This window comes from Artemia sp. Qi Xiang Cuo, chromosome 16 (assembly GCF_049724085.1).
Source record: "Artemia sp. Qi Xiang Cuo chromosome 16, ASM4972408v1, whole genome shotgun sequence".
Taxonomy (NCBI): domain Eukaryota; kingdom Metazoa; phylum Arthropoda; class Branchiopoda; order Anostraca; family Artemiidae; genus Artemia; species Artemia sp. Qi Xiang Cuo.
Window position 1 is genome coordinate 37,091,329 of NC_142809.1, and position 12,840 is coordinate 37,104,168.

At 34.9% G+C, this 12,840-nt stretch overlaps 1 protein-coding gene across 1 annotated transcript in view; it reads left to right on the plus strand.

Annotated features, from left to right (window-relative positions):
* Window positions 1-9,109, plus strand: part of LOC148942865 (uncharacterized) — a 34,331-nt gene extending 25,222 nt beyond the window's left edge. The window contains exon 4 of the mRNA XM_089102536.1: window positions 8,934-9,109. Coding sequence (XP_088958662.1) covers window positions 8,934-9,107 — 174 coding nt within the window. The 3' untranslated portion in view covers window positions 9,108-9,109. The remainder of the gene's footprint in view (window positions 1-8,933) is intronic.
* Window positions 9,110-12,840: the final 3,731 nt, after the last annotated feature.

The following is a 12,840-nucleotide window of genomic DNA, read 5'->3' on the forward strand; positions in this document are numbered from 1 at the left end:
AGTTCTGTTCCAAATATTTTCCCGGAAGAAGAAAAGTTCAACTTCGATTCTTCATTTTCTTAATAAAAATGAAATAAGTTATTGATCATTTCTATTTTTCCAAATAATATAAAAAGTTTCCACTTCAATTCAGATTTTTCTCAGAGATGAAAAAATTTAAAATACTGTTCCAAATTTTTCGTAGAAGATAGAAAAGTTCAAGTTCTCTTCTGAATTTTACCAAAGAACACAATTCAATTCTAATTTCACCAGAGAAAATAAAAAGCTTCCACTTCAGTTTTAAGTTCACCAAGACATAAAAAAATTAAAGTTCAGTTCTAAATTTTTCCGTAGAAGATAGGAAAAGTTATACCATTATTGTGGTTATTTTCTATGAAGATAAAAAGTTTCACCTTAATTCTAAATTTTCTTAAATTCAGTTCCGATCTTTCTCAAAGAGATGAAAAAATTTAAAGTTATGTTCCAAATATTTTCCCGGAAGAAGAAAAGTTGGAACAGAACTTTAAATTTTTTCATCTCTTTGAGAAAGGTCGGAACTGAATTTAAGAAAATTTAGAATTAAGGTGAAACTTTTTATCTTCATAGAAAATAATCATAATCATGGTATAACTTTTCCTATCTTCTACGGAAAAATTTAGAACTGAACTTTAAATTTTTTATGTGTTGGTGAACTTAAAACTGAAGTGGAAGATTTTTATTTTCTCTGGAGAAATTAGAATTAAATTGTGTTTGTTGGTAAAATTCAGAAGAGAACTTGGACTTTTCTATCTTCTATGAAAAATTTGGAAGTATTTTAAATTTTTCATCTCTTTGAGAAAAATCTGAACTGAAGTGGAAAATTTTTATATTATTTTTGAAAAATAGAAATGATCAATAACTTATTTCATTTTCATTAAGAAAATTCAGAATCGAAGTTGAACTTTTCTTCTTCCGGGAAAATATTTGGAACAGAACTAAATTTTTTCATTTCTGAGAAAGGTCAGAACTGAATTTAACAAAATTTAGAATTAAACTGAAACTTTTTATCTTCATATAAAATAACCATAATCAAGTTAAAGCTTTTTCCGTCTACTATAGAACAATTTAGAACCGAACTTTAAATGTTTTATGGAGTTGTAAACTTAAGACTGAAGTGGAAGCTTTATTTTCTCTGGTGAAATTAGAATTGAATTGTGTTCTTTGGTAAAATTCAGAAGAGAACTTGAACTTTTCTATCTTCTAAGAAAAATTTGGAACAGAACTTTAAATTTTTTCATCTCTATGTGAAAAGTCGGAACTGAATATAAGAAAATTGAGAATTAAAGTGAAACTTTTTATCTTCATGGAAAATAATCATAATCATAGTATAACTTTTCCTATCTTCTATGTAAAAATGTATAACAGAACTTTAAATTTTTTATGTCTTGGTGAACTTAAAACTGAAGTGGAAGCTTTTTATTTTCTCTGGAGAAATTATAATTTAATTATGTTATTTGGTAAAATTCAGATTAGAACTTGAACTTTTCTATCTTCTAAGAAAAATTTGGAACAATATTTTAAATTTTTTCATCTCTTTGAGAAAAATCTGAATTGAAGTGGAAAATTTTGTAATATTTTGAGAAAATAGAATTGATGAATAACTTCATTTTCATTGAGAAAATTCAGAATTGAAGTTTAACTTTTCTTCTTCCAGGGAAATATTTGGAACAGAACTTTAAATTTTTTCAACTCTTTGAGAAAGTTTGGAACTGAATTTAAGAAAATTTAGAATTAAAGTGAAACTTTTTATCTTCATAGAAAATAATCACAATCATGGTATAACTTCCTATCTTCTACGTAAAAATTTAGAAGTAAACTTTAAATTTTTTATGTCTTGGGCCTTTTCTTCTTCCGGGAAAAGTATTTCTTGGTGTTGAGGTAACCAAAAAGCTGTAAAGTATAGTTGTGGGTGAAAAAAATAAGTACTTCAAGTTGGAAAATGGGTTGAGAAGAGATATTAAGAAAGTAACTAGGTCTGAAATTGTCTTTGAAAAGTATGTCTTGGTGTTGTGGTATCCAAAAAGCTGTAAAGTATAGTTGTGGGTGAAAAGGATAAGTACTTCAACTTGTAAAATGGGTTTAGGAGGGACATTAAGAAAGTAATTTGCTCTGAAATGGTCATTGAAAAGTATTTCTTGGTGTTGAGGTAACCAAAAAGCTGTAAAGTATAGTTGTGGATGAAAAAGCTAAGTACTTCAAGTTGGAAAATGGGTTTAGAAGGGACATTAAAAGTAACTTGCTCTGAAAGGGTCTTTGAAAAGTATTTCTTGGTGTTGAGGTATCCAAAAAGCTGTAAAGTATAGTTGAGGGTGTAAAAGATATGTACTTCAAGTTTTAAAATGTGTTTAGTAGGTAAATTAATAAAGTAACTTGCTCTGAAATTGTCTTTTAAAAGTATTTATTGTTTTTTATTAAAAAAATATGCTGTCATGGCTTGTTTATTTAGATAAATATAGTTACTTAAATTTTGAAAATGGGTCTTGAAGGGACAAAAATATAGGAACGTGCTCTGACATTGTCTTTGAAAAGTATTTCTTGGTGCTGAAGTATCAAAAAAGCTGTAGAGTATAGTTGTTGGTGAAAAATGTAAGTACTTGTAGATGTATAATTGGTTTAGGAGGGACATTAAGAAAGGAACTTGCTCTGAAATGGTCTTTGAAAAGTATTTCTTGGTGTTGAGTTATCCAAAAAGCTGTAAAGTATAGTTGTGTGTGAAATAGATAAGTACTTCAAGTTTGTACATGGGTTCAGGAGGGAAATTAAGAAAGTATCTTGCTCTGAAATGGTGTTTGAAAAGTATTTCTTTGTGTTGAGGTATCCAAAAAGTTCCAAAGTATAGGTGTGGGTGAAGAAGATAATTACTTCGAGTTGGAAAATGGGTTTTGAAGAGACATTAAGAAAGTAACTTGCTCTGAAATGGTCTTTGAAAAGTATTTTTTTGTGTTGAGATATCAAAAAAGCTGTAAATTATCTTTTTGGTTAAAAAGATAATGAATTAAATTTGTAAAATATGATTAGGATTGACATTAAGAAAGTAAATTTCTCTGAAATGGTAGTTGAAATGTATTTCTTGGTGTTAAGGTATCAAAAAAGCTGTAAAGTATTGTTGTGGTTTAAAAGGGTAAGTTCTTCATGGTTTATAAAGGGTTGTGAATGGTTATTCAGATTGGTACGTGATATGATATTGGATCTGAGTATATGTACCAGGTGAGTTGTGGTCCGGCTAGTTGTTAAGTATAGGGGTGAATGTACAAGTGAAGTTCTTTATGTAGATGAATGGATGGATAAGGGACGTACTGGCTGGTGCTTTCTCGGACCAGGTCAACGACAAATATTTATTGGAGTTGAGGTATTCAAAAAGATGTAAAGTAGAGTTGTGGGTGAAAGATATAAGTACTTCAAGTTGTAAAATGGGTTTAGGATTGACATAAAGAAATTAACTTACTCAGAAATTGTCTTTTTAAAGTTTTTATTCGTTTTGAACTATACAAAAAGCTGTAAAGTATAGTTGTGGGTGAAAAAGATAAGTACTTCAAGTTGGAAAATGGGTTTAGAAGGGACATTGAGAAAGGAACTTGCTCTGAAATTGTCTTTGAGAAAGTACTTCAAGTTGGAAAATGGGTTTAGGAGGGACATTAAGAAAGGAACTTGCTCTGAAATGGTCTTTGAAAAGTATTTCTTGGTGTTGAGGTATCCAAAAAGCTGTAAAGTATAGTTGTGGTGAAAAAGATAAGTAATTCACGATGGCAAATTGGTTGTGGAGGGCCTTTAAGAAAGTAACATGCTCTGAAATGGTCTTTGAAAGTATTTCTTGGTGTTGAGGTATCCAAAAAGCTGTAAAGTATAGTTGTGAATGAAAAAGATAAGTACTTCAAGTTGGAAAATGGAGTTTAGTAGTGACTTTAAGAATATAGTTTTCACTGAAATTGTCATTAAAAGGTAGAAAATGGTGTTTAGGTGTCAAAAAAGCTTAAGATATTTTTAGTGGGTGACAAAAATAAGTACGTCATTTCGGGCACTGGTCGTAAAATAGACAGTGTTAAAGGTAATTGCTAAGGAATGGTCCTCGAAAGGAATCACGAGGTTTTGAGGTAACCAAAAAGCTGTAAAGTATAGTTGTGGGTGAAAAAGATAAGTACTTCAACTTGTAAAATAGGTTTTGAAGGGACATTAAGAAAGTAACTTGCTCTGAAATGGTCTTTGAAAAGTATTTCTTGGTGTTGAGGTATCCAAAAAGCTGTAAAGTATAGTTGTGGGTGAAAAAGATAAGTACTTCATGTTGTACGATGGGTGTAGGAGGGGCATTAAGAAAGTAAGTTGCTCTGAAATGGTCTTTGAAAAGTATTTCTTGGTGTTGAGGTAACCAAAAAGCTGTAAAGTATAGTTGTGGATGAAAAAGATAAGTACTTCAAGTTGTAAAATTTGTTTATTTGGGACATTAATATATTTTCGTTCTCTTTTATTTTCTTTGTTATGTTCTTATGGTTGGTTTGGGTTACATAAAGCTTTAATGTTTTGTCGTTTTTGATTTAGATAAGTACTACAATTCTGAATATGAGTTTAGTAGAGACATAAAGAATGTTACTTGCTCTGAAATGGTCTTAAAAAGGTATGTCTTTGTTTTGAGGTATCCAAAATGCTGTAAAGTATAGTTGTGGGTGAAAAAGGTAAGTACTTCAACTTGTAAAATAGGTTTAGAAGGAGCATTAAGAAAGTAACTTGCTCTGAAATGGTCGTTGAAAAGTTTTTCTTGGTGTTTTGGTATCCAAAAAGCTGTATAGTATAGTTGTGGGTTAAAAAGATAAGTACTTCATGTGGAACAATGGGTTTAGGAGGGACATTAAGAAAGTAACTTGCTCTGAAATGGTCTTTGAAAAGTATTTCTTGGTGTTGAGGTAACCAAAAAGCTGTAAGGTATAGTTGTGGATGAAAATGATAATAACTTCAAGTTGGAAAATTGGTTTAGTAGAGACATTAAGAAATTAACGTGCTCTGAAATGGTCTTTGAATAGTATTTATTGCTGTTGAGTTATCCAAAAAGCTGTATAGTATATTTGTGGGTGAAAAATATAAGTACTTCAAGTTGGAAAATGGGTTTAGGAGGGACATTAAGAAAGTAACTTGCTCTGAAATGGTCTTTGAAAAGTATTTCTTGGTATTGAGGTATCCAAAAAAGCCTTATAGTATAGTTGTGGATTAAAAAGATAAGTACTTTAACTTGTAAAATAGGTTTAGGAGGGACATTAAGAAAGTAACTTGCTCTGAAATGATCTTTGAAAAGTATTTCTTGGTGTTGAGGTATCCTAAAAGCTGTACAGAATAGTTGTGGATGAAAAAGATAAGTACTTCATGTTGAAAAATGGGTTTAGGAGGGATATTAAGAAAGTAACTTGCTCTGCAATGGTCTTTGAAAAGTATTTCTTGGTGTTGAGGTATCCAAAAAGCTGTAAAGTATAGTTGTGGGTGAAAAAGATAAGTACTTCATGTTGGAAAATGGGTTCAGGATGGACATTAAGAAAGTAACTTGCTCTGAAATGGTTTTTGAAAATTATTTCTTGGTGATGAGGTAACCAAAAAGCTGTAAAGTATAGTTGTGAGTGAAAAAGATAAGTACTTCAACTTGTAAAATAGGTTTAGGAGGGACATTAAGAAAGGAAACTGTTCTGAAAAGATATAGTAAAGCCTTAAAAAAGTATTAAAAAATGAGGGCTCAGGGGCCCGGGGGACCCTTTGGAAGCTTGGGGGAACCTTTGTGGGCGGGGGGCTTCGTTCGGGGTTGGGTTAGGGGGATCGGAACCCTTTGGGTCGGGGTATGGGGATCGGGGCTCTTTGGGGTTGGGGTAGGGGACCTCACGGCACTTTTTAAATAGAACTTGTGTAGTATAACGGCCAAACTCAAAACCTCTTCTAAAACATCTTCTAAAATCATCTTTTAAAATGTCTCTAAGTGTTTCGCCGAAATAATTCCCTAAAATGTCTAAAACGGTTTCGCCCAAATAATCTCTAAACGTAGTTTCATCGTGTTCCCTTTGTTTTTGGCATCTCTGCGCTGTCACATTTGAAATCACTAAGAAATCTTTTCCCGCGTTAAACTCTAAGATCAAAACATTCGCCGGAGTTACAATTAACCTTGCCATCACCTGTCAGTTATTTATAAGCTTTGCCCCGGAAACAATTCTGGTTGAACTCCAAAGATATTATTAAACTTCGTCCAGGACACTATTCTCCTTGGAAACAATAAATTAATTCCCCTTTCGTGAATCAATAATTCCCCTTAGAAACAACAAATTAATTCCCCTTTCGTGACAAATCAATCAATCATGACATCATCTGTCACACGTGGCCCTTCGATCACTTTTAAATCTGAAAAAGTGCACTGGAAATTATGATTTCCAATCGAATGAGCCCCCCCCCCAAAGTTCATACAAAATTTTTTCTACAAAAACCTTATTTGTTAGCAATGAGCAACTAGCTTAACTTACAGCCCTTGCCCCAGATGCTGCTGGTGGGGTTTTTAACCCCAAAGGCATGGTTTTTTGATTTTCAGACTATTTTTAACAAAATTTTTATTTTTCTTTTGATCGGATTTTTTTGGGGGGGGGGGGGGTGTCGGTTAAGAGGGAAAGGCTGATTGTCCTGTGATTACCTTTGATTCTTCGAAATTGAAATTGAACTTTCAATTTCCAATCGAATGAGCCTCCTTCAAAGTTTTTACGATCATCCCTTCTATAAAAACCTTAAATTTTAACAATTCGTAACTTGCAATAACATACAGATTGCTGATACAGGTGTATCAGCAAATTTTTTGGAACAGCTTAGCGTATCAAAATGAAACTTCTGGGGCATCTACCTGCTACTGCTGCTATTAATACTGCTACTACTACTACTAATTCAACACTTATTACTTCTACTGTTCCTACTACGACCTGTGCTACTATTAAACTAGCACTATTAAGGCTACGCATATCAAATTGAAAATTTGACAGAATGAGGTATTTGAGGTGGAACTTGAACTAAATCAAAAGACACGTATGTGCATGCAGATTTTCAAAATGGCATGTCTCAAAAATGGATTTGTGTATTAAGTTGAAACTTTCAGAGAGTGCTTAAAGGGAAAGTCAATTCACCAAAAGGAAATCTGTGCACGCTCAGGCCTGGATTTACCAATAGGTCCCTAGGCCCGGACCTAGAAGCACATAATGCTAGCGGGAGCTATAAATTATCACTGAGTAATTTTTTCCTGACAAAAACAGGACTGATGTGATTTATCGTCGCCAGGTACACTCTGCCGCCACGCTGCCTATTCAAAGAAAAGTGACTTTAAAACAACACAGGAATTCCATGGTCACTTATAAAGTGTCAGATGTCTCCCAAGAATGGTAGCTGAGAGTTCGGTATTACCCGTCTCTTCATTACTTTTCGCTCATCAGTTGTGTTCTGTTAACACACAGTCACATGGTTACACACAGTTACAGTTACATGGGGGTTCAGTTACACGGGGGTTTATTTAAATGGGGTTGAGTTGCACGGGGTTGAGTTGCACGAGGTTTCAGTAGCATGAGGGTTCAGTAGCACGAGGGTTCAGATGCACGGGGTTTCAGTTTTACGGGGGTTTGGTTATACGGGGGTTCAGTTGCACGGGGGTTCAGTTACAATGGAACCCACTGATCTAAATCAAGGAATAAGAAAATATAACTGGACCATTGAAAGTCAAAGAAGAAAAATATGTTGTGAATGTTGTGCAGGTATAAACAAAAATGTGTCTTCGTAACGCAAGAAGAAAAAAACCTCATAACACAAGAAGAAAAAAATCTAAATGAAATTGCTGATGCGTAAAGTTAACGTTATATTTTTACAACGGCACATTTTACCACGATATTTACAAGCTATAAACATACTAACGCAAGAGGAAAAAAATCTAACTGAAATTACTGATGCGTACAGTTAACGTTACATTTTTACCAATGCATTTTATTTGACTGCAAAAAAATGTTAAGAAGACATGGAGATGTGTTTAAGAGGGGACACGATCGTTGGTAAAACCTGTAACTATTCTCAATGCTCCTGAAACGGGTGATAAGTTGATATCGAAGAAAGACCTCGTTTGGCATCAGCTGACCAAATTTTTGCTTAGGTGGTACAATAATACAACGGTGGCAAACCTCCTTCTATTGCTTATTCATGGAAGCAATTCCCGGGACCTCCGTCTTCTAAATAAATGACTACTTATCCAGTGATGAAGCAGTGATAGACGGGAACAGTTTTATCCTTTAATCTCATCTTGTTTGCCTCTTTCGACTAAATCCCTGCTAAAATTATCGGACATATTTTTCTGTCGATTTTAAAATCATCATGTCTTTTGGTTGATCAGTAGCGCTATCTAGGAATTTAAGAGGAGGGGATCGTGAGGATCTAGGGAACCATAGGCCGATTTCTCTTCTGTTGAAGGCATAACTTCCGAAAAGGCAATTCCAGAGCATCTTTTGTGTCATTTTGATACTTACTATTTCTTTCGCCAATATCAATCTGGATTCCATGGGCAGCATCCAGCAGAGCATGGGTGCATTAAAACTTAAAAAAAAAACTTTTTTGCATGCTGACCAGACCAATGGTCTGCGTTGCGCAGGTACCGATCTCGTGATTCGATGTCTTTGACCGGGAGTGCAATGCGTGGTTAGGAGCAAATTATCTGACGCTTCCTGTGTTTTCCCCTCAGATTTCTCCGGGTACCCATTTAGAGCTGGGTTGACTCTGGTTGAGCTTACAGTCACACCATTGACCCGCGTTAAACAAGAACCTAGTTTCTGTTTCTTCTTTTTTTACAATTCCTTTTTTCCTGAGTTCTTTTTTGGTTATATAAGGCTTTAAATTTTTCAAATGCCTTTGACCATAAATAACTTTTCATTTATTTATAGGTTATTAACAATTTGTTCATGGTGATTAATCACAAACTGTACTCTGGACCTCTTCCAAATTTGATGCTAAAATCAAGAAAGTCAGGGCGACCTGTGGCCCCACACGTCAAAGAAACTTGTTCGGCTTGCATGATTGGAATTTGCAAAATGCGACCTGTTCCAATAGTGATGTGATAATTTTTTTTTTTTTTGTGTTATCACTTTTATATTTTTACATTTGGATTTTATTCATGATGACGAATTTAGTACTATAGTTTTTAATAAAGCGTACATTTTTGCGCACTCATTTCGTTTGACGTTATTATTCTACTTGACCTAGTATTTGGTAATCCTTACTATTACTATACTCCTGCTTCACTCTATCATTACTCATTGATTCCATCATATCCAAATCACGATAAGCTTATTAGTGTAATTAAACCACAATACCAAAGCTTTATAGTTTTAATCCAAAATGATAGTAAAATATCTACAAAATAAATGATAAGTTATTATTATGTTTACACTCATGCCAGGTTCTCAGAGGAGACGAGTTTCACTTCGGCCATCGTATTTTCGGTTTCCGGTCGAAGAAGTTCTTTGTTGTTTTTTTCTGGACAATATTTTGATAAAAATAAATAGTGAGTCCCTGTTCGTAGGGTATGCAGAATAAATAGAATTTGCTAACAGTATTCTGTTTAGATGGGCATTAATTTCTAGAAAGTTTATTTGAAGATCATGGAGAATTTTGCTTTCAATAAGACATACAAATTAGTGTTCGAATCTTGGAGTCACTGGGTTGTTTTCCCTTTGAAAATTACCGAGTTTTGTCAGAGCTTCACTAAATCCTTTTCAGGGTGGTTTCACTATACCGTGTTCAGATAGAATTTAGTTTCTTTCACAAGAAAGAATTTAGGAATTTGAAAAGAAGCGAGAATCCCGTGGTTTACCACTGTGTAATAGGAACTAACAATACTAGCACCACTGACATTGCGAAGTTACGCAGAAGAACTAGAATAACTCAAAACAAGCTAAAAATAAATTAAATTTGACTGAAAGGGTTGCCACCACAACAAAATAAAAATCACTAACTTTAAACCATAAAAGTCACCAAAAATCACCAGCAATTCACCAAAATCACCATAAAATTATTATCAATAATGATAGGCTTTACACCAAAAAGAAACGTTTGGCACCCTGAGGTAAGACATTATGTTTTTCAAAGGCCTTCAACTACTTCAAGAAAGAGAATTTATGCCAAGAAGGAAGAGAATTAATGGCTGGGAATTCCAACCAAAAGCTGAAATGGTAATCTAAAATCCTTTTGCTGGACATAAAAAGAGCCTTTTTATTTATTTAATTACTATTTTATCTTTCTTTGTCTTTACTTTCCAAAACTTTCATTCTCTTATGTGCAGAATTTTGAAGTGGCACAAGCCTGACTAGAAATGTTTCATAGTTGATTAACCTTATCCTTAGATCCTCCAAAGCCAAGAATGGCGCATAGGGCGTCTACGAAGCCTTGCCAGGCATCTCGGAACTGAGCTGCAGTCGTGACATCCTTCGACCGTGTTGATACTACATTGAATTTGTCTGATATTCCTGCTCTGGCCTATCATATTCATACTATGGATCAGATTCAAATCATCCACTTTCCCTGTGCTTGCTGGACTTAAGTCTGAACTACTTTCTCGATGGGTGTCCTGTTGTGGTTGCCGGCGTGTCCCCCCGCGGTAAATACCCCCCCCCCTCCCGGACATGGCCCCCGTTGCCAGGCATCTCGGAACTGAGCTGCAGCCGCGACATCCTTCGACCGTGTTGATACTACATTAAATTTGTCTGATATTCCTGCTCTGGCCTATCATATTCATATTATGGTTTTCCAAACTTGAGAATTTTATTTGAATTTTTTTTTTTTATTTCCGTAGCGGGGAAGGGATTTTGGTAATTGTGTATTATGCGCCACTTACTGACGCTGTCGGTGTTTAAAATTCGAGAACTCCCCAGTTCTTCGTTATTTTCTTCTTTGCGTTATAAATAAATTTGGGCTATAGATTATCATATTAAGGGGGGGGGGGTAAAGTTTAGCTGGTCTGCATGCAAAATATTTTTGTTACAATTATTTTGTATATTAGATAGATATAGATAGAATTGTATTTTAAAGCCAAATATACGGCCAAGAACATAGTAAAATAACATAATTTAGTGGCTATATACCTAGAAAGAATTATTTTCTGACTTCAAACGGTCCAAATACTTTACTCCCCCGTGGAAAAGAAGGCTTTCCAAATTTGAGAATCGTATTTGAGTTTAATTTTTTTATTTCCGTAGGGGAAAGGAGTTTTGGTACTTGTGTATTATGGGTAACTCACTCAATTTTAAGCTTTTTAAAACTCGAGAACAAACCGGTTTCTTTGTTAGTTTTTTTTTTTAGCTTAGCTTGAGACAAGACAAAAGGGCCGTTTTTTCACTCGTCACTTCTCTCTCAATGTGCAAAGATCTTAATCTTTTATTATTTGAAAGAAACTACGTTTTCTAAAGAGTTAAAGAGGCTGAGTTACAAGGTCGAACCTTAAAACGTACAGGGATTAGGAGGCACAGTTGGGGGGCTGCCGCCCCCCAAACCCCCCGCTTTCACAGCCTTTAAATAAAAAAAAAAAGTTTTTTAAACTGAAAGTAAGGAGCGACATTAAATCTTAAAACGAACAGAAATTATTCCGTATATGAAAGAGGCTGTGCCCTCCTCAACGCCTCGCTCTTTACGCTAAAGTTTTATTGTTTAAAAAAAAGAGTTGTGAGAAAGTCAAACTTTAGCGTAAAGAGCAAGGCGTTGAGGAGGGCACAGCCCCTTTCATATACGGAATAACTTCTGTTCGTTTTAAGATTTGATGTCGCTCCTTACTTTCAGTTTAAAAAACTTTTTTTTTATTTAAAGGCTGCGAAAGCGGGGTTTGGGGGCGGCAGCCCCTCAACTGTGCCTCCTAATCCCTGTACGTTTTAAGGTTCGACCTTATAACTCAGCCTCTTTAACTCTTTAGAAAACGTAGTTTTTTTCAAATAATTTCTGCACGTTTTTGTACAGTTTATTACTTATTATTGCTTGACTAACTGTTAGCTGATTTGACAGCTTGCGGGCTTGTGGGCTCTTATAGGAAAACGAGCCCGTGTTTTCGCAGGCTCTTATAGGAAAACGATAAGAGCCCGCTTATAGCTGGCTCTTATAGGAAAATGAGGTTTTTGTAAATGTAAATTCGGGGGATAATTTTTTCGGTCTGAAAATATCAAAAGGCCCTAACAGGTCGAATTCTGCTTCGAATGAGTCCTCATTCACTCGGATCAGTTACCAACTGTGGCCTGTAGGCGTGGCTAAAAAAAAAAAAAATTGAACTTTAAGTGGCTATATTTGGTTTTTGGAAAACAGGGAAGGAGTGATCGGATGGAGCTGAAATTTCGAGGATAAGCTCCTGGGCCCTAGGAAAGCTTAACCTCTAAATTTAAACCCAATCGGACAACGTTAAAGGGGGGCTGTGGTCGGAGGGTCGAAACTTCCGGCCCACTTTTACCCATGAAGATAAAGTCGGAGGGGGGTGAAATTTTGCACGTTTCTTAGTTTGAGCTTGGGCTACAAAATGCAATTACCACTGTCTCTCTGCGACCGCTAGGACCGGAAATCGCTTAACATTGTGGTGGGTCGCCTCTTTATAGAGGCACAAGTGTGCCTCCTTGATTTAAAAAAGAAACTGAGTTTCTTTTTTAAACTTTAAATTCAGTATATAAAAAATTTCTTCTGTCGGGGAAACGAACCCGGGTCTTCCGCCTGACAGTCTGGAGTATCGACCGCTGTACTAAAGAGACACAATTGTAATTATTTTTTAGTAAGTGGAATCTATTTTTGACGCAAGCAAATCCCACAAAACTTGATATTTGG